This window comes from Rissa tridactyla, chromosome 15 (assembly GCF_028500815.1).
Source record: "Rissa tridactyla isolate bRisTri1 chromosome 15, bRisTri1.patW.cur.20221130, whole genome shotgun sequence".
In the NCBI taxonomy this organism is placed as follows: domain Eukaryota; kingdom Metazoa; phylum Chordata; class Aves; order Charadriiformes; family Laridae; genus Rissa; species Rissa tridactyla.
In genome coordinates, this window is record NC_071480.1 from 7,170,845 (window position 1) to 7,195,730 (window position 24,886).

General features: G+C 59.2%; 1 protein-coding gene across 2 annotated transcripts; it reads left to right on the top strand.

Moving 5' to 3' along the window:
- Window positions 1–3,364: 3,364 nt before the first annotated feature.
- On the top strand, window positions 3,365–24,886 carry CYGB (cytoglobin). 2 transcript variants are annotated; one of them, XM_054221841.1, is made up of 4 exons: window positions 3,773–4,008; window positions 15,023–15,254; window positions 15,831–15,959; window positions 24,640–24,886. In XM_054221841.1, exons 1-4 carry the CDS (start codon window positions 3,866–3,868, stop codon window positions 24,697–24,699), a joined length of 564 nt encoding a protein of 187 aa, XP_054077816.1. In that variant the 5' UTR covers window positions 3,773–3,865; the 3' UTR covers window positions 24,700–24,886. The 2 variants fall into 2 exon arrangements, with proteins under 2 accessions (XP_054077815.1, XP_054077816.1); XM_054221840.1 differs by lacking the exon at window positions 24,640–24,886 and having other exon boundaries at window positions 3,365–4,008; window positions 15,831–21,310.

The following is a 24,886-nucleotide window of genomic DNA, read 5'->3' on the forward strand; positions in this document are numbered from 1 at the left end:
CCCACCCCGTCCTGCTCGGAGGGAAAAGGGGCAGTCAGGGCTGTTCTTCTGGATGCCTTGGGCTTTGCCACGTTGGGGCTTTCAGCCTTGTTTCGTTTAAAATCCCAGGGCTGCTCCTGTTCTGGCCAGGTCGGTGTCTCCAGGGTCTGGAGAAGGGCTCCTCGCTGGTCCCCTGGCATCACACCAGCACCAAGGGCTTGGGGGATCTCCCGCAGCTCCTTCCCAGAGCACTCCCCAAGGGAGCTGGCGGGGGCTCTGACACCCCAACTAATGCTGTTTGTCAGAAGGTCTCAGGGAGCTGGTTTGGCAGGGGACACAAGAAGTCACCGGCTTTACTCCGGGGACCGAATAACGAGGCTGTCCCCACGCACGAGAGGAGGTGGGCTCAGCCCCGCGGGTCTGGGTTTGGGGGTTCCGCCCTCGCCCCAGAGACAGTGGAGGAGTCAAGGGTGGGGATCTGCCATCATCCACATCCCACACGCCGTGGAGCTGAAGCCTCGGGTTTTTTTGCCTTCACCTCCCACTCGAGGATCGGGAGCCAAGTACATTTCTCATTGCACCCAGCGCGCGGGGAGGGGGAGAGGCGACGTGGGAGGGCACGGGGGGAGTGGGAGAAGCCGTCGGCAGCGGGGTACAGACCCCGCAGGAACACGGAGCAGGGGCTCCGAGGGCCTGGAAGCCCATCCTCACCCCTGCGGCCGTGCAAATGGAGGGCGGCTTGAACAGGCACTCGATGTCTCCCTGCCGTGCAGAAGCTGCGGGAGGAGCAGGCTCGGGCTCGGCAGGGACAGGGCCCCGGTGGCACCGCGGTGCCACCCCGTCGTGGGGACGGGTCTGTGGGAAGGAGGTGGAAAGCTTGATTGGAGAGGGGAGAGGGCTCAGGGCACTGAAATGAATCGGGAACTGAGAGAGATGGAGTGATTTCTTCCGTACGGATTACCCAGGCTGATCCCATCTCAACCTTCACGCTGGCCATGGGCACCACATCCTCCGTCCCCACCCCTGAGGCCCATGGCCCCGCGCCACCCCGCCATGGCGGCGGGCAGGGTGCTGAGCTCCCCCGTGGGACAGCGGCTGGCTTGGGTTGGGCAGGGGGAGCAAACGCCACCCCAGCCCTCAGGGCTGCCACCTCCCTCCGCACAGGACCGAAGGGACCGGGGGGGTCAACCGAGTCACTATGGGGCCGCACAGGCTGACGGGGCACCGCCGCCCAGCTGACGGTGCGATCCCCAGCCGGGATTTTGCAGCAATGGTGTCAACGCAGCGTCTTTCTCCTTCTGGAACAAGTCGCCTCCAAACCCCGAGCCCTCGAGAGCAATAGTCGCGGGAAACCATGGAAACGGGCGGCCGGCGCGTGACAGCGTGTGCCTGCACTCCTGCCCCTGATTTATGTCCCACATCAGGGGACGAGACGCAGAAGTTTGGGGCTGTTGGGGTTCATTTGGGATTTCGAGGCAGCAGAGCTTTGCTGCCGCTTCCCTTGCCGTCTCCCGTTTGCGGAGCGGGATGGCACGTGGGAACGGGGCTGGGCTGCTGCCAGGGCCAGCTGTGGTGTCCCCAGAAAGGGAGGGGGGGGCAGAATCCTTGAAAAGGCTAGGGGACTTCTCGCTTACTTTTCGAATATTTTCTAATATTCTCATATTTCTAAATGGAGACTCTCAAGCCAAGACCCTTCGAGTCCCGGTGCCGGGGAGGGAGGCGAAGCGCCCGCCGCATCCAGGCTCACCACGTAAGCAGGTACCGGGCTGTGAGCCCCGCATTAACCCAGGCACAAGGTTTGAAAGCGTCAAAGAGTTCTCTTCTTTAAACACACAGCAAGTGATAACCAACGCTCTGCCTAGATCATCTCCCAAGCATTCATATTTGTCAGATTTTGAGTTTTGCTCCCTTTTTGAAAGCGCTAGCGCTGCATTGCAGTTTTGCTCTGGTTTTAAGCTGTGTTTAAGCGCGACATTTATTCCTCTGCATTTTTAAGGGAGGGCGTTAAGCTTGGCCGTGCCATCCTGGGTCCGGAGGGGTTTCTCTGCTGCGTGGTGGCCACCTGGGGGACATTGTAGTTAATAATTGAGCTGGGGCTCACGGGTGCTGATCCCTAATGGACAGCAGGAAAATTGTAAACTTTAAGCTGGCTGGTGAAAACCTGAAGGTTTGGAAGCTGGTGGGGGTGTTACTGGGGACCTGAACAATGCCCAACCTCCGGCCTGGTGGCGTTGGCCACGCTGCTGGGTTTGCACGCACCGGTGGGTTCGGCAGCTCCCAGGTGAGCCGCGCTTTGTGTCCCCCAGCCCAGGGATTCATGGATGTGTGGGGCTGCCGGTTCCGTCCCAGCACAAATTCAGTGGGGGGACCCACCGTGGGGGACCTGTGGGCAGCACCCTCTCCACCAGCTCTCCTTAAATCCGCGAGAGCAAATGTGCCGACACCGCCGGTCTGGCCGCTCTTCACCGGGGCTGGTTTTGAGGAGAAATACAGCTTTTTTTCGCCTCGATGGATCTACAATAACAAAGCTCCAGCCCCCAGAAGGGGCTCAGCCACCCCCCAGCCCCTGCCTGCCTGGGTGTCGGAGCTGCACCCTCAGCCTGTCCGTCCGTCCGTCCATCCGTCCGTCTGCCCTGCCGGGGCGCGGGAGGCGGCTGTGCACACCAGGCTCCTTCTCTTGTCTCCGATCCCCCTCTGGGGGATTGTCGGTTATTACAAGTCTCTGTAGTGTTTTCCTTCTCTCTGTGCAAATGGACTGTGCCGCGGGGTTTAATATGCCGGATTGCCAGGGAGCTGGAAATGGCATTTGGGTTAAAAAAAAAAAAAAAAAAAAACAAAAAAACCCCAAAAAAACAACCCAAAAAGCACACACCCCAAGGCAGCGGGAAGCGTGGCGGGGAGGGGTTCCTGCGCTCCCCGTCCCTGCTGAGACACGACCAGGGGCCGTGCCATCGCAGCACAACCGTCAGATATTCATTTCACCGGTGCCTTAACTCTGGATCGCTCCACAGTTGGGTCCTGCCGCGAGAAGGGGGAGCAAAATTAAAAGAGTCCCTGTGGGACAGAGTGTGGTCCCTTTGCGGGGACAGAGGGACGCTGGTGGGGGGGTCGCGCTCCCCTCTTGCCCCGACTCCCCGTGCAGCCCGAGAGCCAGAGGCAAGCGAGGGTTTGTCCTTCAAAACACAAAATAAAGTGCAAGGGAGGGCGGGGGGGGGGCTGAGGCAGAGCTCAGCGCAGCCAGCGGTTGGGATAACTTTTAACTCGGCACTTTGGATTCCGAATTTTCTCTGAGCTGTTTACAAGGGCTGAAAAAAAAACCCCAACTTCCAGCCCTGACCTCCCCCCTGGCCCCCAGCACCGTCCTGATGTTGCCCAGAACGTCTCCCTCATCCCTCTCTTTCGGGGAGGAAAAAAAAAAAAAAAAAGGGAAGGAGGGAGGAGTGGGAGAGAGGAGGAGAGAGAGAGAAAGTGAGCTCACGTTCACACATTGGTGAAGAGGCTGGTCTTGCAATGCCTTTGAATATTTTACTTTTAGGCAGTTCCCCATCAGTCAGCCGCGCACATCCAAGCCGAGCTGAAGCTAACTACAGCCATGGACGGCACTGGGAGATCTGAAATCTAATCGCACGCATCATACCTCCGGGATATTTATATATATATTTTTTTTTTTTTTTTTTTAAATTACATATATAAACACGCCGACAGGCAGCCGCGCGCTCGCACGCACACACACACGCACACATATACATCCCCACGTCGGCAGAGCCGCCAGCGCCCGCGCGGCCGCTGAGCAAACACCTTGTCTCTTCTCACAGGATATACCCGCTCACACACATCTCTCTTTATCTCCTCCTGGCTTCCCGGAGGATCCTGCCGGCTGTTTTTCATGGAGAGTGTCCAGGGAGAAATGGAGATTGAGAGATGGGAAAGAAGTGAAGAGATTTCAGACGCAGAAAGAAAGGTTATTCAAGAGACATGGAGCAGAGTATATGCAAACTGCGAGGACGTTGGAGTCTCCATACTCATCAGGTATTTTAAAAAAAAAAAAAAAAAAAAAAAGGGCAGCAGCAAATCCAACTAAATCTCTTTATAGCTGTGAAAGAGGCAGAACAATATATATAACTGAACGGAGATGAATGACAGCGAGTGGGGAGCTGGCTGGGTGTATTCGCTGGCGGGGAGCAGGGAGGGTGTCACAGCGCTCCTCTGATTCCCACACCTTTGAGCCGGGGCGGCGGGGGGAGCGGAGGGGGGGAGCTTTGCCGGGGGACTTTGGGAGAAGCCGCTTCCCTCGCAAAGGTCACCTTAACCCGCGGACGGAGCCGGGGGTGGGAGGGTGCCGCGGAGGCGGGGGGAGAGCATTGCCGGGCTCCGCTCGGGTGGGTTGGGGGTATTTTATTTTTTTTACACACACACACGCACACACACCCCCCCCCCCCCCCCATCCCACCCTCCCTTCAGTTAGCTGCGTGCGGATGGCATCGGTACGTCGCAGGCTGGCGGGTGAAATAATGCAAGTTGGGAGCCAAGATAAAACCCAAGCAGGTGTGTCTCCGAGGGCACCATCTGTCCCTCCGGCGGCAGCGTCGGCGGGAAGGAGAGCGCTGAAGTTGGCGGCGGAAAGCGGGGTGTGGGGGGCACAGGGGGGAGAAGGGGGTAAGGAGGCGGGGGGGGGGGACACGGGAGCCAGCCGCCCCGGCGGCAGGGTGCGGAGCATCGCCCGACGGCGTGGGGCTGCGGGCGGCGATGGGCAGCCCCGTCTCTGCGCCTGGAAGCGAAACGGGGGAGATGCTCTTGAGGTGGGGAATGGAGGTGTGGGGGGGGTGTTCTTGCGTTGTCTGGGGGTGCCACCCTCGTCCAGGTACCCCGGGAAAGCGCCGAGCGGGAATCCCATGGAGTCCCACGGATGCCGGGAGTTCGGGGTCCCAGCGGGGTGCGGCACCAGCAGGCCATTTCCCTGATTTCAGAGGGGGAGGACGGGGCGAGGAGGGGGGCAGGCGAGATGCCCGTGCTGACCTGTTGACAAACGGCAAAGATGCTCTCGGGAGAGACAAAGCTCCCACCAGCCATCCCGAGGACCGGCAACGCGGGATCTCCCTGCCCGGGCTCCCGCCGGGACCCAGCCCCGCCACCCTGGGAAGGAGACGGGAGACTGGGATGTGTCCTTCCTGCTTTGCTCCTGCAGCGGGGGGCTGTGGGTGCTCGGAGAACCCTTTGGATGGATGCACTGTTTATTAAGAACCACCCAAAAGTTTTCCAAGAGGCTGGGAGCTAATGGCCCGATTCCACGGGATCTGCAGAGAGCAGAGGCTCTCCGGATGTGCCGGTGAGCAGAGCCGGTTCCCCTCCAGGCTCGCTGCCAGCACTGCAACGGGATTTTCCTGGCAAGACCCCTCCGCAGAGAATCAAAAATGGCATTTGAGTCCCCTCTGTGCCACCTTCTCAAACACTTGCGTCTCTCAGAGCCAGCTGACGGCTGAGCCCATTCTCCCACAGCCACGTAGCCAGCCGGGGTGGCCAGGAGAGGTGACAGCCCCGTGGCTGGGGACACCAAACCCACCTGGGCTGGGTGGCAGAGGTCTGGGGGATGCAAAATTCCCCTTTTCGCCATCCCATGAGCTTCGGCACGTGGGCTTGTCCATGCGGTGGCCAGGTCATTGTCCAGCAGCCAGGTCGTGCCACGGCCCCATCCGCAAGCGCAGCCGGGTGCCCCCCAGCCCGTGAGCACAGGGAGGGTGGCCGGGTGCCCGCGGCCAGCACCGAGGGACTCGTGGCAATGCCATGGGGGATTCACCCAGGGCAGCTCAGTGCTTTTGGTGTCCCCGTGTGCAGTCACGGGGCTCGGAGCAGGGCAGGGGATGAGGGACAGCAAGTTGTGGCAGCAGGGACCACGTGTCCAAGCTCTGGTCCCGACTCAAACTTTCCCAATAGAAGTTTTTTGTCCAGGTTTTGTTGTTTTGTTTGGTTTTTTTTTTCCCCGGGGAGAGTTGTGACACCGCGGTGAGGGGTTTCCCTGGGCTGTGCCAGCAGGGCAGGACTGAGCTGGCACCTAGGGTGACCCCGGGCTCCTTGGGAGCATGTTTGGCCATGGCGTGTGCCCTGGCACGTCCTAGCTGAACCCACCACCTGCTTCCTCAGCCAGAGCTTCTCTGGGATGCTTCAAGCTGGACTTCAGGTGCATGTCCCTGGGGACGGCAGTGAAATTTGGGAGAGCTACCACCCACTTTTATCCCCACGCCGTGGCTCCGGTGGCTGGGCTGTCCCCCCCCGGCAGCAAACCCTGAAGCGGGAGCTTCGTGCTGCTGCCCCGAGCCCCACTCCCCCCGCGAGCTCCGACGAGCTCCCCCCGAGCTCCCTGGGGAAGCTGGCGAAAGCAGGGCGGCCCTGGCCGGGGTTGGGAGCACCGGTGGCCGCCGCTCTCCCGGCTGCCTTTCCCAGCTGGCATCAGCCGCCGGGAGAAGTGGGTCATGCATGGAGGCCGCCGGGAGCCCGGGCGGCGCGGGCAGGCGGCAGCCGCTTCCCAAGACATGATTCAGCAGCTCCAGAGGTCGAGGATGGGGAGGGGGACGGTGGGCGGCCGCCGGCGCGGTGCCAGCTGACCTGCCCGGCACGCTTTCGGGTGGGCACACCTGCGCTGCCGGGGGCTGAGAGCCACCCCAGCCAGCATCCCGGCTTCACCCGCACAGGGCTTTGCTGGGGAAACTGAGGCAGAAAGTGATGTGGACAAGGGTGGCTGGGGAGTGGGAAGGGGGATGAGCGGCTGTGGGCCCCCCTTTGGTGCAACCCTGCTGCGCAGACCAGTAAAATCAGGCAAATCTGTTAGTGGCCGCATTTCTGTTGTTGCCATTGCGACCGACTGGGGAGTGCCTGTGCCTGGTGGCAGAGGGTCTCTCCGTGCTTTCCTGTTCCGTCCCTGCTGCGTCCCTTCGGAGCTGCTGAGGGCAGGGAATGACTTTTTCCCATGTGGGGAAGGGCTGGGGTCTTGCAGCACCTCTGGACACACAGGGTCAAAATGAATCTGGGGCCTGATCCTGTACCCCAAGAGCGAAGGCAGGGAGGCAGCGATGGGGGGGCTGCAGTGCCGGCGTCCCACAGGAGGTCAATCCAGCCCCCTCTGCCCCTCCTCCTTCAGCCCCTGCCCAGCCACCTCCTCCACCACCCCCAGCCTTTCCATGCTTTGCAGCTGGGGAAACTGAGGCACAGAGCTGGGCAGCAGGTTCCCAGCCCTCCTAGTTGCTGCTGGTGCTTGAAGCCATAGCAAAGCCCTGAGGTCCTGCCAGCAGCACGGTGGGGTCCCGATCTCGCAGGGCCTCCGGGCTCCCAGGGGCCGTAAACACAAATAATGGGGACTTCTGGCTGAGCAGCCACCGGATCATGGGAATCTGCGCTGTGCGGTTAAAACTATGTCTCTAATTGACAATTTCCTCGGTGGGGGAGCCTCGCGCCGGAGGAAGTGCAGTCTCCTCGCCACGCTCATCTTCCTCCTCGCGAGCTCAGGGGCCTCTGAGGGATCCATCTCACAGCGGCCGCCTTAACCCTTGGTGGAGCTGGGGCTGGGGCTGGGGCTGGGGCTGGGGCCGGACCCTCGACTGCACATCTGGGGCCGTGTGTCTCGGCTGGGTCACTCCCAAGCGGGCACATCGGCCACCACGGCTGGGAGATCTGGGCTGCAGCTCACCCGTAGCTTCCCCATGTCCCCAGGCTTGTTGCCATGCCTCAGTTTCCCCATGTGTAATTTAGGAATTGGTCCTGTTTGAAAAGCACCCCTCGCTAGAGAGCTCAGGAGCCCAGGCATGCCGGGGGGGAGCAGGGCAGCCTTCAGCAGCTCTGGCATCTGCATTATCCCTCGCTAATTAGCCGTCGCTCCCCAAGCATCCCCCTTTCTTGAATGCCCTCGCAATGGTTTATTGCCATTACCCCACGCTCTGAGACCGTGCCGGGGGATGGCAGCACCCGGGGGGCTCAGCCCTCCCCACGGCCCACCCGCCGCAGCACGCAGGGGCTGAGAGCACCCAGGCGAGGAGGGGCGAGCGTCAGCAGGGGGGGTCGGGGACATCGCTGTGCGCAGACCCCGGCTCAGCCCGGGGACACCAGGGCTAAAACCGCAGCCCATCCCAACCATCGCACGCGTCCGCTCCCACACCCACGCACACATACCGCCGTCACGGCTGTGGGACCACAAAACTTTACGGATCCCATCAGGGAACAAAAGCCAGGGATCATTTCTATTAGCTCCCAGGCACATCCGCGCCAAATGTTAATGCCGTGCCAAGCGCGGGCAACGCAACCTGCCCCAGCCGCCGCGGGCTGTGCCGCATCCACGAGGGTTTCTCCATCACCGTTCCCTCCATCTCCAGACACGTCAGCTTTCCAAATTTCCAAATTTGCTACCTTCTCCATCACTCCTGATGTGCTCTTTCCCTCTCAGGAGGCGTAGGAGGGGAAGCGAAAGGATTGCCAATGCGGAATCAGGCCCCCGGATTTCGGCAGCTGCTCAGCCTGAGCTAACACACCTGGATTCAGGCAGTTTGCAGAGAGCTTTGAAATATAAAAGCGCTCCTTGGATGCCAGACATTATTGTAAGTTTTAGGTTAAAAAAGCAAAGACCCTGACTAATGAGTCTGGCCATGCAGAAAAACCTTTTTTTTTTTTTTCCTAGCTGAATCTGAAAAAAATGGGTTGAATCCACCCAAAAAGGGCATTTTAAAGAAATTATTTTGCAGCTACCCCCAAAGCCAGTGTGTTTTGCGGAGGTGTCCATCGGGAAGGGGTCCTTTCCTGGCTGCCGAAGGGCAAATTTCAGAGCAAAGCTGCTCGGCTCGGAAAGATCCCCCCCTCCATTGCAATATCTCGCTTTGAGAAGGGCCCCACGGAAGGCCCGACCTTGTGTGCGGTGACGGCCCTGTCCCACGGCTTGTCACACGCTCGTGGATCGTTGTGGTCAAGCTGGAGAGATGTTTTTTCTGGAGAGGAGGAGAAACGGAGAGCAGCGGGGCTCTGCTCCGCTGACGAGGACACGCGCGAGGGACGTTTTCCAAAACAACAGCCCCCTCCCCGAGCGGCGAAGGGGGCGAGCGTGGGTTTAACGAGCTCCGTCTAGAAACAGCCCCTTGTCTTACAGCTGTGTTTTCTCTCCGATCGCAGCACCTGGAACCAGCCCTTTTGGCTGCTTCGTGGCCAAGGTGGCTACACAGGGATCCCCATGGCACATCCCGCACCAGCCGGGCCCTCAGGGCTGCCAGCAGCTCTCGGGGTGACCCAAGAAGAGCCTTTCCCATGTCCCCTGTCCCAGGGCTGCCCTTGCTAGCTAGAAAGATCCCGCTCGACACCCCGAGAGCTGCAAGGACATCCCCGGCCAAGGGAAGGGAAGGCACAGGGGAGGCGGAAGGCTGTTCCCGGATGGTTTCCCTGGCTATGGCTGAGGATATGCTGGATGTGTTGGTACCAACCCTGAAAATCCCTCCCCCGGAGCAGGAGGCGAGGGCCAAGTCTCCGCTCTGCTCATCGGCTCCGTTAATGCGGCTGCTGCAGCGGAGCGGGGCTGTGCCTCCGAAGGCGGCTCGGCGAGCGCCCGGCTGCGGAGTTTCAGCGCTCATTAACGTCAGGGAAATGTCAGGACAGCCCTCGGTGGGCTGGCAGGCGCCGAGCGCGGCCGGGGAACGGGGAGCGCTGGCTGGCTGGCGATCCTGCGGGAGCCCGGCGCCGGGAGCGAGCGGCCAGCAGAGCCGCTGGGAACGCCGAGCCGGGGCTGCTGGAAATCGGCATGGGAGCATCGGAGAGGAGAGGCGGTGGCAGGCGCCAGCAAATATCGGGTTCCTGATTTTTGCTGCTGGGTCCCGTCCCAGCATCACTGGAGTGTCCCGGTCCCTCTGTCCTGGGGCTCTGCGGTGCCAGGGGGTGTCACAGCCCCCGAGCACGGCTCAGCATCGCGCTGGACTCTGCTCCCGAGGTTTTGCGGCGGGATGTGGGCTTCACCTGGAGGAAGGCCGGCTACACGTCTTCTCCCTCAATATCGGGTTCCCGATTTTGCTGGATGGATGGTGGGTCCCAGGGCAGGGACCACATCCTTGTGAATCTGGGTGACCCCACCTCCACCCGGTTGGGGGTTGTCTTCCACCTCCGACCCCCTCCGCTGTCCCCGGGGGTCGGGGACACGCAGCCGGGCTCCAGCAGACTCCGTCCTCAGCGTGCGCCTGCCTCGGAGGCAAGACTCAGGTTTTAGCATCGTTTCCTTAAACCCCTGGACCCTGCTGGGCCATGCTGAGCCCGCTGGGCAGAGCTGTAGGGAGGGTGCCCGATGGGGGGGTGATGCTGGTGGCATGGTGGAGGGGGCCGATGCCACCGTCTCTGTGTGCTGCTCGCACCCAGGGGGCAGGGACAGCGGTTTGGCAGCAGAGAGGGGCCGGGACACAGGTGTGGAGGATGAGGATGATGCTGTGGAGGAAGGCACTGAGCAAAGGGGACTGCAAGGGCCGTAGGAAACCAGAGGCATGTGGGAAAGCCACTTTGGCGCTGTTAATTCATTTATCTGATGATAAATTACCCCTAGCCTCAAGGTTCATCTACGCAGCCGAGAGGCTTTGGGCTGAACCCACATCCACGGTAGGGGAAGGCAGCAGCAATGAGGACTCGGAGGTGCGAGCTGTGCACACACGAGCGAGCAGGACGTGCCCCCGGGGGTTGCTAGCTCGCGCCCAAATGTATTTGGCTGCATCTTTGCTGCTGGGTCCCGTCCCAGCATCACTGGGGTGTCCCGGTCCCTCTGCCCTGGGGCTCTGCGGTGCCGGGGGCGTCACAGCCCCCGAGCATGGCTCAGCGCCGTGCTGGAGCCTGCTCCCGAGGCTTTGCGGCGGGGTGTGGGCTTCACCTGGAGGAAGGCCAGCTACACCTCTTCTCCCTCAGCTGTAGAAGGAGTTGAATTTAGCATCAGTGTGTGGACCGTTTTTCCCCGCGCCGGAGCTGGAGGTGCTGCCCACCACCGTCTCCATCGGTCCACGAGCCTCGGGGAGAGGACATGGGCAGAGCTGGCACCATCCTCTCCTTACTCCAGTTAGATTTGCCTTTTTCTGTCTCGCTGGGCGGTGGCGTTGCCATGGCCGAGACCTTTCTCACCTCGGGCTGGGAGCTGGGAGCGCAGGCAGCACCCGGCACCCCTGCCCCAGCCTGAAAATGGGATGATGGGCTACAGGTGGCTGGGAGGAGCAGGGGGACCGTGCAGGCGAAGCGGTGAGACAGCCCTCGGCATAATAAATAGCAGCACCACACACCACCTGCCTACCCATTATCAGCTGCTTTGTAGGCACCCGAGCAGAGAGGAGCTGGAAGGAGAGGTTTGCGAAGGGACGCGGAGAGACTCCAGGCTGAGTTTCTCCCACGTAGAGGGACGAGGTGAGAGATAACATGAAAGCATTGGGAGGGAAATCTAGCAAAAAAAAAAAAAGTCTACAAGTGCTGTCTGGGGCTTCAGCTGAAGCCCCCCCAGCAGCTTTGAGGGCTCGCTGGTGTTTTTCCCCCACCGTTTGCCTACAGGGTAAGTGAAGCATCAAGGGTTTCAGTGCTCATGGGGACCAAAGAAGCAGCTCCCTTCCTTTTTCCAGCTGGGAAAGGAAGGAGATGGCTGGGCTTGAAGATTTCCTCCATGCGGGGGTTTGCCCTGCGTGGTCCGGGGAGAGCGGGGGGGAGATGGGAGGAGAAGCGGCATCTCTCCTCCTGAACAGAAAACAGGTTCCCAGTGACTGCGGTGGTTTTGCACCTTAATTATTTCCGTTGGCTCTGCTACTGGGAACGGTTGTGTCCTTAAAGTTGTTAAAAGGGCAAAAGAGAGAGGAAGAGCAATCCCGACATCCTGTCAGTCGGGTCCAGATGTAGCTCGCAGAGTACAAATTAGCGGGTGCAGAATGGAATCGCTTAAAAAGAAATTTAATGAGATCGGTATGCAGGCATCTGGCTTCTATCAATCATCATTTTGTGTGATATGCAATGGTAAATATCATCTTTTTAATGACTCCGGTGAAGTAAAAGAGCGCAAAACACACACATGCATAATGAGCCAACAAAATTCCAGAGCCTGAGATGTTTGAACTCTCGAAAAATGTTCTGTAGATGGAAAAACCCCAACCGACACCTCTCCTAATTCGCTATTGTTTGAGTTATTTTATTTCTTCCTTTTTTTTTTTAACCTCCTTTCCTCTGGTTATATTTAACCTTTGTATTAAATTAATCTTCTCTGTTTATTAACACTCACCCCTGAGCGAGCCTCTTTTTCTTGCTTTGACAACTCAAATATTTGCTCCGGGCCAGAAGCTCTTGCTGCATCTCCCTCTGCGTTCTCCAGCCCTGCGAAGAGGCGTGGGCCAAGGAGAGATGGATGCAGGTCTCTGTCTGGCCACGGATTTCCTCTTTCAATGTGAAGGAAAGACAGATTCGGCTCCCCTGTTTCAGTTCTCCAGCGATGGAAGTGGACAGCATGTGGGGTTGGGCACACGGGCCAGGGTTTTGCTGGTTTTTACGTCCCTGTGGCACCATTGACCTCCCTCTTGCCGGTCTCTTAGGAAAGCTGCCGGGCTCAGCTCCCATGGGGACATTGCCTTGAGGGTCTGCGAAGCAGGGCAAGGTTGGAAACCAGGGATTTGGATCCTTCACTGGCCTGGTCTCACCCAGGCTGGGGACTTTTGGGGATTTAATTGATCTTTGCTCATGGCGTAGCCAGATGAAAACAACACAGAGGTAGAGGTGGTGCTGTGGGAGAGGTGCAAAGAGCATCAGCCCCAGTGGCTCTTGGTGCTCCTTCTCTTGGTGCTCCTTCTGACCGACCCTGGTGATGCCGGGCTCAGTCCTCCCTTGCTGTTTTCTCCTTCTGCTGAAAAAGCCTGTCTCAGACCAGGAATCTTTCTCAGCTCATTCCCTGGCTCTTCGCAGCATCATGCCCTTGAGCTGAAATCAAATAGGGCTTTTCGGGGAACTTCCGATGGTTTGGGATTCAGAGGGTTAGGCATGCACTGACTGTCTGGCAGCCTCCATCCCCGGTGTCGGGGTGGTCTGTGGGCAGCAGCTCACGCTTCCAGCAGCAACCCCCGCTCCCAGTGCCCAGGGGGACCCCGGCCAGAGGGTGAGGGGGGAGAAGATCCGCTAGCAGGGGTGCAAAAACCCTTGGCTCCGATCTCGGCATAGTGTCGGCTGTGAATACCAGGAGGGCATTGATCTCAGGGGCTGGCTGGAGCTGTGGGCTCGGGGGCTGCAGCAGCTTGCCCAGACGTGGGGAGGGATGGGACAGGGGGAGAAGGACGCTGGGGCAGGATGGGAAAAAATTGTCCCATTAAAACAGAAAGGAACGTTTGTCCTTCTATTGGGAAATGCTCAGGGCAGAAGTCTTGAATCCTGGGAATGATGCTGCCCGTGTGGCCCCAGCCAGGGGACCGGTGTCCATCTCCGACAGCCCTGAGCTGAAGGGTATGGACCGAGCACCTCTGTGGCGACAGGAGCTGGAGACAGCCGGGCCTGGAAACGATTTCTCCTGACAGGGACCAGATGTGTCAGGAGGAGCTTTGCCCGGGGGGGGCGGGGGAGGGAGGCTGCACAATAACAAGAGGAGTTTTGTCACAGGTCCCCTCCAGGTTTTAAAAGCAACACCTTGTCTCCCCCTTCCACCTTCCTTCCTCCCCCACCCTTTCCGCTGCGCACTCTTCACACCTCCGAAACCTATTTCGGGCTGTCTGATGAATCCCAGATGCCTCCGGGAAGCAACAGAAGCGGCGGTGCACTCCAGGCGCTGCTTCACGCTTCCTTGGCAGTGCCCCCGAGCTTCACAAGCCAAGGGAGCGGGGGAAGGAAGGAAGGGGGGGGAAGGAGGATAATGAAGCAATAAATGAGCCTGGTCCTCAATATTGTGCTTATTCGTGGAGTGGGGAAGAGGATCCCACTTGGTCCTGGAGGGAGGTAGGGATGGTTGGGAAAAGGGGTGGGATGGGCTTGTGTGTTTTGGGATGGTGCTTGGGGAGGGGGTTATGGCAGCCTGGGAGAGGGAGAAAGCAGTCTCTCTGGAGTCTGGAATCATGGGAGACAGCCCTAGGAACCATCTGCCACCTCCTGAGCATCCTTTGCCGGTCCTGGAGAAGGCAGAGAGAGCCCCCTCGGAGGGAGGGACCCGGGTGACAGGGGGGAGCAAATGCTGGTGTGGTTCTCCCCGTGTAAATCGGATGGAAGGGGGTGGTTAATGTGACCCGAGCGTCAGCCCCGGCTGCTGAGAAGAACTAGCTGCGGTGCTGGCATGGATGGTGCTGGTATCGGTGGCCCCAGACCTGCACCTCGTCACCTTGTTCCCTACAAACCCACCCCCCTCAGCTCCCCCGGTTGCTCAAGCACGTCAGCTGCAATCGCAGCTTCATTTGCTTCAGCTGCGTTTCATTGGGGTTGATTTAATCCCGCAGAAATGAGGGTCCTCAGCCCCCCAGAGGGGCTGGCTGGGTGCTTGGGGTGTCCTTGTGCTGGGGGAAATGGCTCCTGGCACAGGTGAGCTCAGGGCTGAGATCTCGCTGGAGGCTCGGGGGTGGGGGGCTGATCTGTGAAAGTCAGGGGCATCCCAGGCCGGGGGAGACTCTTTTGGGTGGCAATGCAGGAATAAACCCTGTGGGGCTGAGAAGCTGTTGTGGGACGGGGGAAGAGGGGCAGGGAGAGGCTGCCTGGGGTGAAGAGGGGTTTTCGTGATCATCTCCAGCTCTCTGAGGCAGGACAGGACATTTTGATGTACGTGGGCATGTACACAGGGTCTGGCACGCCTGGGTGGAGTCTCAAGAACTCCGTCTTGCCTCTGCTTTGTCGATGAATATCAGTCCGTAGGGAAGACTGGGGGCAAAAAGGCATTAACCTGATGATTTTCAGGCAGCTGAATGCCACAGCTCCCAGGGAACTCAATGAGAAAACCAGCCCTGGCTGTGTTAGATCCAAGGGGGTGGTTTCCACCGTCTTCACCACTCCATGCTTTGGTTTAACCTCTCAGCCTGCTCTCACCCTCCTGATGGTATTTTGTGTCCATTCTTTCCGGAAGGTTTTTTGTCAACTTCCCATCGGCCAAGCAGTACTTCAGCCAGTTCAAGAACATGGAGGACCCGCTGGAGATGGAGAGGAGCTTGCAACTCCGTAAGCACGCTCGGCGGGTCATGGGTGCCATTAACACTGTGGTGGAGAACCTCAACGACTCCGAAAAGGTCTCCTCTGTTCTGGCCCTGGTGGGCAAGGCCCATGCCGTCAAGCACAAAGTGGAGCCCATCTACTTTAAGGTAAAGGATGGGAGCAAAACCAAAATAAATCTCTGGGATGCTGTAGGAAGTAGGAAGAGGGCAGGAGAGGGGGAGCTGTGATGGGTGGGTGCTGCCTGTCCTCAGCTGGAGAAGGTTGGCTGGTCGTGGGGGTTGCTCCCCACGTGGCCGCAGTGTCCCAAAGCCATGCTGTCCCACACAGACCACCGTTCCCAAACACAGCCGACACTGAAGCATCAATTCCTTGCCCTGCCCAGGGAAACCCACCTGCCTGCAGTCCCTCCAGCATGGCTGTGGCCGCATGTCCCTTGTTCTAGAGATAAGCGTGATAGAAGGGACTAAATAATTTGAGGTGCACAAATTAGGGAGATGCTTGAACCCCATCATGCCTGGGTCTCATCCTGCCCGGGCAGGCTGGTGACCTGCCTCACCTGTTCCCTGGGGTGCCAACAGACCTCCCGGACGTCTGTCTGTCCCATGGAGGGTTCCCAGAACTCATCCATGGGATTGAATTGAGGGTTTTTTTAGGGAAAAAGATAAATTTGCTGTTAGATGCTCCCCGGAGAGTTATTAACTTTGCTGTCCACCTCCCTCCAGAAACTCACTGGTGTCATGCTGGAGGTCATTGCTGAAGAATACGCCGACGACTTCACCCCGGAGGCGCACGGTGCCTGGACCAAGATGAAGACCCTCATCTGCACCCACGTGACGGCGGTGTACAAGGAGGTGGGCTGGCCGCAGTACCCCACTGCCACCCTGTGAGCGGCCAGCGGGGCCGAGCGAGGGGCAGGGAGGGCTTCGCTCACCCCAGGACTTCACTCTGGTCTCTTCTCAAGATCTTCGCTCAGTCTGGGGAGCCCGGTAGGGCCCAGCTCTGTTAGCTGCCAAGTCACGATTTGATCTCCACGGGGTTTAAAAACAAACTAAACAAGCCAAATCAATAGAAGCACCAAGGGTGTGGGTGGGTCGGGGTGAAGCACTTGCAGGGGACGCTGGAAGGGGATGCAGAGCGCAAGGGGAGAGCGTTGGTTGTTGGCTCCATCTTACTGTCCTGGCCTGTCCGTCACCACCTCCCAAATCCTGCACCTCGCTTTGTGCCATCTCAAAGTCCCTTGCACAAGCTCTGCGCAGCAGCAGAGAGGTGCAGCCCCGTTCGCTGATGAGCGCCACAACCCTTGTTTTCCACATGAAGCCCCCAGGTAGACCTGGCTCCTCGCTTCTGGGGGCGCGATGCTTATGGGGACCGCCGTCCGGCACCGAAAACGCTTTGCTTTGCACTTTCTCTACTCACCCGGCAGGGTGTCGGGGCTGATGGCTGTGGCCAGACCCGCTCTTGGTTGCCCATCACCCTCCACTGTGGGCCAGCAGCAGCCCTCGCCTCTCCTTTCATCCCCAGTCCCTCTCCTCGGCTGGCCTTTGCAAACCCTCCGGGGGCTGGAGGGAGCGAGGCGGTGGGAGAGACGTGCTCCCCCAGCCTGAGAGAGCCGGGGAGGAGGGGGGACACCTTGGCTCGGAGCACGGCGCGTAGGTGGGATCCATGTGTCCGATGTGGGGAGGTGGTGAGCCCACCCACCTCCCTTCGGCTCCCCTGGGCAGCAGGGACGCGCAGGAGGATGGGGATGGGTGGCACGCGTTGTGCCATCGCCCTGGGAGGCGGCGTGCGTCGGTCTGTCTGTCCGGCAGCAGGGCAGTGCAGGGATGGGGGGGGGTCTGGCCCGCTGGGGGAGAAGGGGGGGTTCGGGGTGTGATCAGAGGCAGGGAAAGATGAAGTGGACATAGCAGGAGGGATTCCCGGGTGTGGAGAAAGGTCCCTGCTCTGTTAAATTTAGTAAATAACCTTGTTACATAGAGCATCTTCCTGCCCTCTTGGTGAAACTGGGCTCCTCCAAACAAAGTGCCTGGTAGAAATCAGCCCCTGCAGGAGCTGCGTCCCCCCCTCGGGGGCCGGCAGTGCTCCCGCCCGGGCCTGGCAAAGGGCTCTCCCCCAAAAAACGAGACGTGGCTGCAGGGCTCACAGCACTCCTCTTGCCTCCAACATCAACTCCTCCCGAAGCTGTGGGTGAGTCTGCTTGGTTTTGCTGCCTCAGTTTCCCCTTTGGTTACGGAAAAGGAAGGAGGAGCGGCCCCGTTGCCTCCTGCACAGGTTGTGCTTGGATTTATAGGATGCCCTGGGGGCTGATTCCCACAGGGTTGGGGATGAAGCATCAGATGTGCTAGGAAGCTTTGGCATCCTTGCCACCCAGTGCTTCCCAAAATGTTTCTGTTATTTTTAAAACCCTAATGTTAATGGCAATGTTACCTATTGAAGTGCGTGTGTGGGGGGGTGTCCCTTCTGAGATTTCCTCTGGCCTCACTCCACTACTCCAGTAGTCCGCTGGACTCCCTCGGGAGCTGGCAGCTTTCCAAGGGAGACCAGCTCCCATCCTGGATGTCGGCTTGACAGGCAGCGAGCCCACAGTCCCTGGCTGGGATCCCTACGGCCGCCCTGGGGACGTCCCCCCTCCGCACGAGGAGATGCAGTAACCCCCACCCCCACCCCAGGGCTGACCTCCCTCCTCCGGAGCAGCCAGGATCTCCCGCTTTGCTCACCCGCAGCCAGTTCATCTCTGCTTTTAATCATCCCCGGGGAATAGGTTTTTTTTTTTCCCCATTTCGAGTGTTTTGCTCCCATGCCAAGGGGCTCCCCAACCCTGGCACAGCCGGGGGTGGCCAGCACCGGTTGCTGGCTCCCAGAAAAGCTCTCAGTGGGGTTTTCCCCTTCCTTCCACCAGCTGTGAGAGTATGTTTCTGCTCAGGATCCGCGGGAGCCCGTACGGAGGGGCAAACCCCAGACCCCAGCCCTGCCCCGTCCCTGGGGGGCGACTGTTGAAAGTGGCAGGGGGGGAGATGTCTTCTCCTCTTCCTCTGGGCTTGGTTAGATGCGGCACTGAGTTTGTGCCATCACCCAACGCCCTACCTCTGGGCAAAAGGGGGATCTGGGGAGGGCTCCAAACATTTTGGCTGCGTTCCCCAGCCCTCCTTCACCTCCCTGGAGAGCCCTGGGACCAGGGTTAGTCCCAAAGTAGCCCCAGGTCTCCACTACAGCCACCCTTTCTGGCCTTGCAGATCCTTCCTCCCTATGTCCCGCAGTGAAACAGGTGGAGAGACGCGATGGAGGAGGAGCGATGGCACGTCCTGGGTGTAGGTAGAGGGTTGGGTGGAAATAACAGCTCAGGGCATGGCTGCCCTCGGCATGGCAGCGTGGAAGGTGAAGGTGTTTATAAAGGGAAAGGACAGGCGTGGGGGTGACAAACGATGCCGCTTCGCTGATGGGGTGGTGGGCTGTCATTTAGGGTCAGCACCCCCGGAGTTCACCCCGCCAGCCTGCGCCTGTGAAGGTGCCAGCAGCTGATGCCTCCGGCTCACGTCCCAATGTCAAAGGATCTGCTCATCCCTCGCACCGCTGGTGGAGGCATCTTTCAAACATCACCTTCTGGCCGGCGTCAGGATTAGGCCCGTGCGGATGGGAAAAGACCCGTCCAGTCATTGACTTTGCTCCGGTGCGAGGCTGGAGAGCGATCGCTTGGAGCACGACTGTTAGATTTTTTTAATTTTTTTTTTTTTTTTTGGGTGCATCACGGGACTCTCACGAGCTTCACCGATTTCTGCCAAAACCTCAAGGCCAGCAGCGCATATTTGCAGTGAGTTCATGTACTCCCCGCTCTCCGCAGATGCTGGGCCAGGGATGTTTCCATACAGGGATGTTTCATCTTTAGACAAAGTTCACACATTAACCTTTGAGGTTAATATTCTCCAGGTGGGAATTTTTATTTTTCAGTGCAAACCCGTCCTTTCCCTTCCCGCGAGCAAAATGGGGCTTGTTCGCAATCACCGGGGGAGCGATTTTGGGGTGGCTGGGAAGTCCCTGTGCCCATGCCCGAGTGCCTTGGCTTTGGGGGAGCAGCCCTGAGGTCCCCTGCCCTTTGAACAGGGCTTGGCTGCTTCTTTTTTTTTTTTTTTTTTTTTTTTTGTACTTCCCTAGAGAAAACTAGCCCATGACCTTATGCACCCACGTGTGTGTGTGCTGGGCTGGGGGATTTTTCCAGGCACTTTTTTTTTCTCCCCCCACCAAAGCGAATCCAGATGCGTGCAGCTGCCGTCCCTCGAGGAGCTCCCCCCCACCTCCATCAGCCAAATTGCAGGCCGGTCGAATATATGCAAACGAAAACATGTTTATTTTTACCAGCTCTGTAGGAAGTAAAACGAAGCAGGGAGGGCGGCCGGGACAGAGCTCTCCAGGGGAAGAGATAGAGATAAAGCGAACGCCCCCTCTTCGCCGCCCGCGGCAGAGGCAGGCGTTGCTTAAATCGGGGAAAATTCTCATCTGGGGAGAGATGAAAAGGAACAGAAAAAGGAAAAAATACCATTCCAGAGTGACAGGGCTGATAAATGCCGTGTGGAAGAGCAGAAAGGGAGGCCGGGTCCTGGCTCTGAGCGTGGCTCTCTGCTGTACGCGTGTGCACAGCTGCTCCCTGTCACCCCCGCCCCCCCGCAAGCCACCACAGCCGCCTGGGGACCCCTGTATCCCCATTATCCCCCATTATCCTCCCTTCCCTTTAGCTCCTGCTGCTGGGGCACAACATGTCACCTCCTGGCACGCTTGGGATGAGGTAAGGGCGCTGCCCGTGCCTGCTTTGGGCTTGGCTTTGCTCTCCTTGGCAGTGGCGAGTAGGGATCGACTCGCAAAGTCATCCCCCCCCCAAAATTCATGAGCAAGAATTCGGGGGGCTCAGGGTATGGGACCCCCGTGTCCCCCAGCCCCATTCACTGTCCCCAGGGGTGCTGCCGAACTGCTCCTCCTTGCTCTACTCCTCTCCAATGCCCACGCCATTGTGGCCACCGCCGTGCAAGCCAGACAAGCCCAGCTCAGAGATGTCCCCCCCACTCCCAGGGCGGGGGGGCCCCCAGCTCATCCAGCGTCTCTGCATTAGCACCAGGGCTGGGCTTGGACCCGTGACCGGGGTGGGAAAGTCCTTGTGCCCCCTGCCAGCAGCAGATGGGCGCCAAGCGAGGGGGGTATTGGGTGTCCCTAGGGCAGGGTGTGTCCCCCCCCACCCCGAGCACCTCATCCTGGCTGTCTTTGGGGACACTCACTCATAACGCCCAGCTTGTGTCCCCCCACCCCAAGTCCAACGCTGCGTTCGGTCAGAGGGAGCTCGGCGCTGGAGGGAATGGGAAGTGTTAGGTTGGGACGGGACACAGATCCCGTCCATTCTGTCCCTCCCCCCCTGCCCTGTGGCCAACCCTCATGGCGGGTACAGCTCCATATACACCCAGCCAGCCAGAGAGACACCCCAGCACCACCAGAGCCGCTCGGGCAAGGAACCCCCAAGGCCCTCGTGCCACCACCCTTGTCTTTGATGGTGAGACAAATCCCTGAGGCAGCCAAGCCCCGGACTCTCCCGGGGGACTCCTCTTGCATCGCTGCCAGTTTGCTCCAGTTCGCCCCCAGTAAAGGGGATCCCAACCTCTCCCCGCTTTCTGGGGAGGTGCCCAGCGACTTCAGTGGGGACCAGATTTGGGCTGGCTGGCGCCAGAGCTCAGCCTGCCCTGCCCTGGCCATAGGGAAGCCGTCCTGGGGCGCCGATGTCGGTGCGAGGACCGCTCAGGGCCAGCACCAGCGATGCTGGAGGGATGGGTGGAAGGGAAACCCGGGAACTAACCTTGGACCAACTTACAGAAAGGGAGGGATAAAACTACCCGCCTGGGTCTGACCTATTTAACAGACTGCGATGCTAATTATTTTCCATAGCTAAAGCTGTCTCTAATTGTTAGTATGTCTTAACCAGTCCCACCGTGACCCACAGACATGAGCCGGCGTGGTCTGATGTAACTCCGTGTCTTTCCTGTTACCGCTGCGGATACTGTTCATGTACGTGTTTCTCGGCGCTTCCGTGCTGGTTTTATACATGCCGTTTCGTGTACGATGGATGTAACTTGTTTTTCTTTTTGTAGGTTTTTAGTATGTTTGTAACCAGACAGAATGGTGTTATTAAACCGAAACTTGTATCTTCAGTGGATAAATCAATCAAACCCCTCCAGCTCTTCTTTGGTTTCTTTCTGGTGGGGTGGCTGCGAGGTGGGGGGCTGTTGGGGGCCTGCCCCATGGCCAGGCGGGTCTGTGAGCTCCCGCTCGCTGCGGGACACCGGCGAGGGAGCTTTTGTGGCTGGGAAGCAGCAGCAAAGGGAGGAGATGAGCGTTTTGCTGATGGGCTCGAGTGAAAAGGGGAAGGTCTGCTCCTCCTCCGGGCTCTTTGCTTGGCTTCCAGGTACGTTGTGCCAACCTCTGGGGGCTCTCCCTGAACCAGGAGCTGTTCCCGTGCCTTCGCCAGCCCAAAATGCACACAGGGAGGATGCTCTGCATGGGACCGGCTGGGGACTTTCCCTGACACACGTCCTAAGGCTGATTCGCAGCCTCCATGGCACGTGAATCCGAGCAGGCACCGAGATGAAGGCTCCTCTCCTCCGTGGGAGGCAGCGGGGCAGAGCTGGACGTGAAACCGGGGGTGATGATGGCCACGAGTTGCAGCAAGCAAGACCTCCAAGGGCTGCGTGATAGTTCCCAGCCTTTAAAAATAACAAACAGCTCCCTGAGCAGCAGAAGCCAAGTTTTCCGTGGCTCTGTCCCACGTGGCTCCTTCCGTGCCTCACACTGCGGCTGAATCACGCTGGAGTGGGATGGGTCCCAGCACGGTTGGGTCACGTTGCGGTTTCTCTCCGTGGGTCTTTCCAGCTCCCTCTTTTGCATAACAGGCCCATGATGTATTCGAAACCTCGGTCAGATTTGGTCGATGCTGGCCATCCTTTCCAAAGCTGTTGGCAAGGGGATGGATGGACAGACAGACAGACAGGCAGACAGACGCATGTTACGGTCCCATAGGCCCCATTTCCTTGGGATGTGAGGCTTGGAAAAGAAATCCGAGCAATCCTTTTTATTGTGCTTCTCTCTGCTGATGTCAAGTCCATCAGCACAAGTCAGAAAGGGCTTTCAGGGAAGGGAAAGCTCATCCCACCGGGATGGTAGAAACCACCAGCACCTGGCCACCAGCAATTTTAAGCGGAGGAATCCCAGCTCAGCACTCCAGTCTGAGGATGGGGGGGTTCAGTGGGGTGTGAGAAGGAGGAGGGCCGAGATCGGTGCCTTGGAGGCTGCCCAGGGTCCTGGGAGCCTGATGCTGCCTTGTCTCCTGTTGGTCTGAGGGCAATGGTGATGTTCTCCAGCCCTGCACATGGTGGGGTAGCTCTTGCGTGGGCAGGCACTTGAGCTGGTCATGGGTCCCCAGGCTACAGGGACTGGGGTGGCCATGCAAGGGGAGCCTATTTCTCCCCTACAGCTTATCCCAGCAAGCCCAACCAGCCGCGGAGAAGGGAACCAAAGGCCCAAGCACACGGGAAGGGGAATAGCCGCCTGGTTCAAACCATCTTCTGACATTGCGTCTTTTTTTTGCGGGGGGGGCAGGGGGGGGAACTGCTTGGTGCTTTTAATGCAATTAATAAGCCATCCTCAGTGTCTCCACCACATCCTGTATACACTTCCAGGGGGGAGCGAACGGTCAGCAAAGCCCGCACGCCGCTGCGCTCCAGATGGGAAACATTGGCTTGGAAACCACAAGCAAAGGACTGGCTCAGGGGTGGGGGGGTTGCAGTGGGGACCTCAAGCTCTAAGACCTTCGCACGCTGGGCTGAGACTTGCCAGAACCAGCGGTGGCCGGACGGCGCTGACACAGGACCAGTTTTTCCAACAGCTTGTTGAAAAGGAGCCGGGAATTTCAGCATTACCTTGCAGGGAGAAAATATGTACACAGCCCTTCACTTCGTACTAATATTTACCCCCGGATCCCGTCACTTCAGGGTGGCTGTGACGATCGCACCGTGACCCGGACCCCGCGGCCACACCAGCGCTCCGCAAGCACTGACGGGAAAGGAGACAGGGTGGGAGGATGAGGCTGAAACGTTGGCCCAGGTGCTCTGGTGATGGGCTTGCACCCTCCCGCTTCCCTGTGCCCGTGGTGGGGGCTAAATCCACCCCGTTTCTAAGTGTCGCAGCCCTGGGATGCTGCTTTCCAGGAGGTAACCCTTGCCCAAGGGAGCTGGAGGAGATCCAGCTCTTAGACACCGCCTCGGTGGTCCCAGTGGTGTTTTATGGGGTGGGGAGAGGATGGAGAGGGGAATTGGGGTGTGCTCCCGGCCTGTCTCCTGTGCTCCAGCCCTGGGAAAGCCCATCTGCCCACACCGCTGGCCACGGGGTCCGGTGCTCCTCGCCCAGATCCTGCCACGTGTTGGGGAATTATGGCTTCACGAGCCCGGCGCGGATTTGGCTCAGAGGTGACACATCTCCATGGTGTCTCCATCTCCCCCCGGCACCCAGTGACAGCCAAGGGGAGAGGCAGGAGGTCACCACGAGGGACAGACAGACAGACAGACATCTGCAAGAGGGAGATTAAAAAAGAGAACATGCAATAACTGGGCTGAGCAAATACCTATTAAAAGGCAGCCTGGGGGAGCTGGGGGTGAGGAGAAGCCCCTCCTTGTGTGCTGGGTGGCATAGGGCAAGAAACCTCGGAAGACAAAGCTGCAGGCTCCCACCGGCTTGAAGAAGGACATGTCCCTCCTTCTTCTCCATTATCTGCACCGAGATAAGAGCCAGGAGCTCCTGGCTGTAGGAACCACCCTATGGCCACCCTCAGCAGTGAAGGGATTGCAGCGTCTCCTTGCTCAGACCAAAGCCCCCTGGGGAGGGGGGGGAAATTAAAAAATAAAAGTAAAAGCAGGAAAAAAGTCATCCCACCCCGGTGGGGCTGACACTGAGCAGGAGCCGGGCCTTCCGTCCGCGCCCGGCTCCTCTTCAGCTGCGCCGGCTGATATGGTTTATCTGAGCAGCGCTGAATGTAAACGCTGTCAGCGCCGGCTGGGATTAATTCCTGGGAGTTTGGCAGCCAAGAGATGAAATAACAGCGCTGTTGGGGGGGGGGAGAAAGTGCACATCTCAGATTGAAAAATCCTCCCGGTTAATTTACAGCCAGGTTTCTCTTCTCTCAGGCGCTTTTGAGAGAGAGCAGAGCCGAAGGCAGAGGGAGGATGGGGGAGAGGACCACGAGGAGGACGGCTCTTGGGGGTGGGGGGGGGGGCAGGCTGCCTCCTCCTCCTCTTCCTCCCCACTGGGACCCAAGGGAGTGGGGATGATTGGGAAAATCACACTTGTCCCATGCTCGTCCCATAGTGGCCGAAAGGGCTTGGCCCCGCTGCCAGGGACCAGGGGGGTGGTTGGGGATGGGACCTGGGGGGTGGTGGGGGACGGGACCCGAGGAAGGGGGGACGACACGACCCGCAGCCCCCAGCCAAGCCAATTCACCCTCTGGTTTTGCAGGACACCCCCCCGGGCAGACGCGGCAGCGCTGAAGGCACTGAGGTGCTCCCGGACACCTGAACCCCGGCACCATGCCCGACAGAGAGGAGCCTCCGCCTTCCACCCGCTGCTGGGGCCGGGCGTTAGCCCAGAACCTCGGGGGCAATGGCCGTCCCCACGCTAACGAGCACCGGCTCCCCTCTCTTCGGGGAGCAAACCGGCAAAAAGCACATTCCCATTGCTCGGCGCATTGAACCAAACAGCTTTG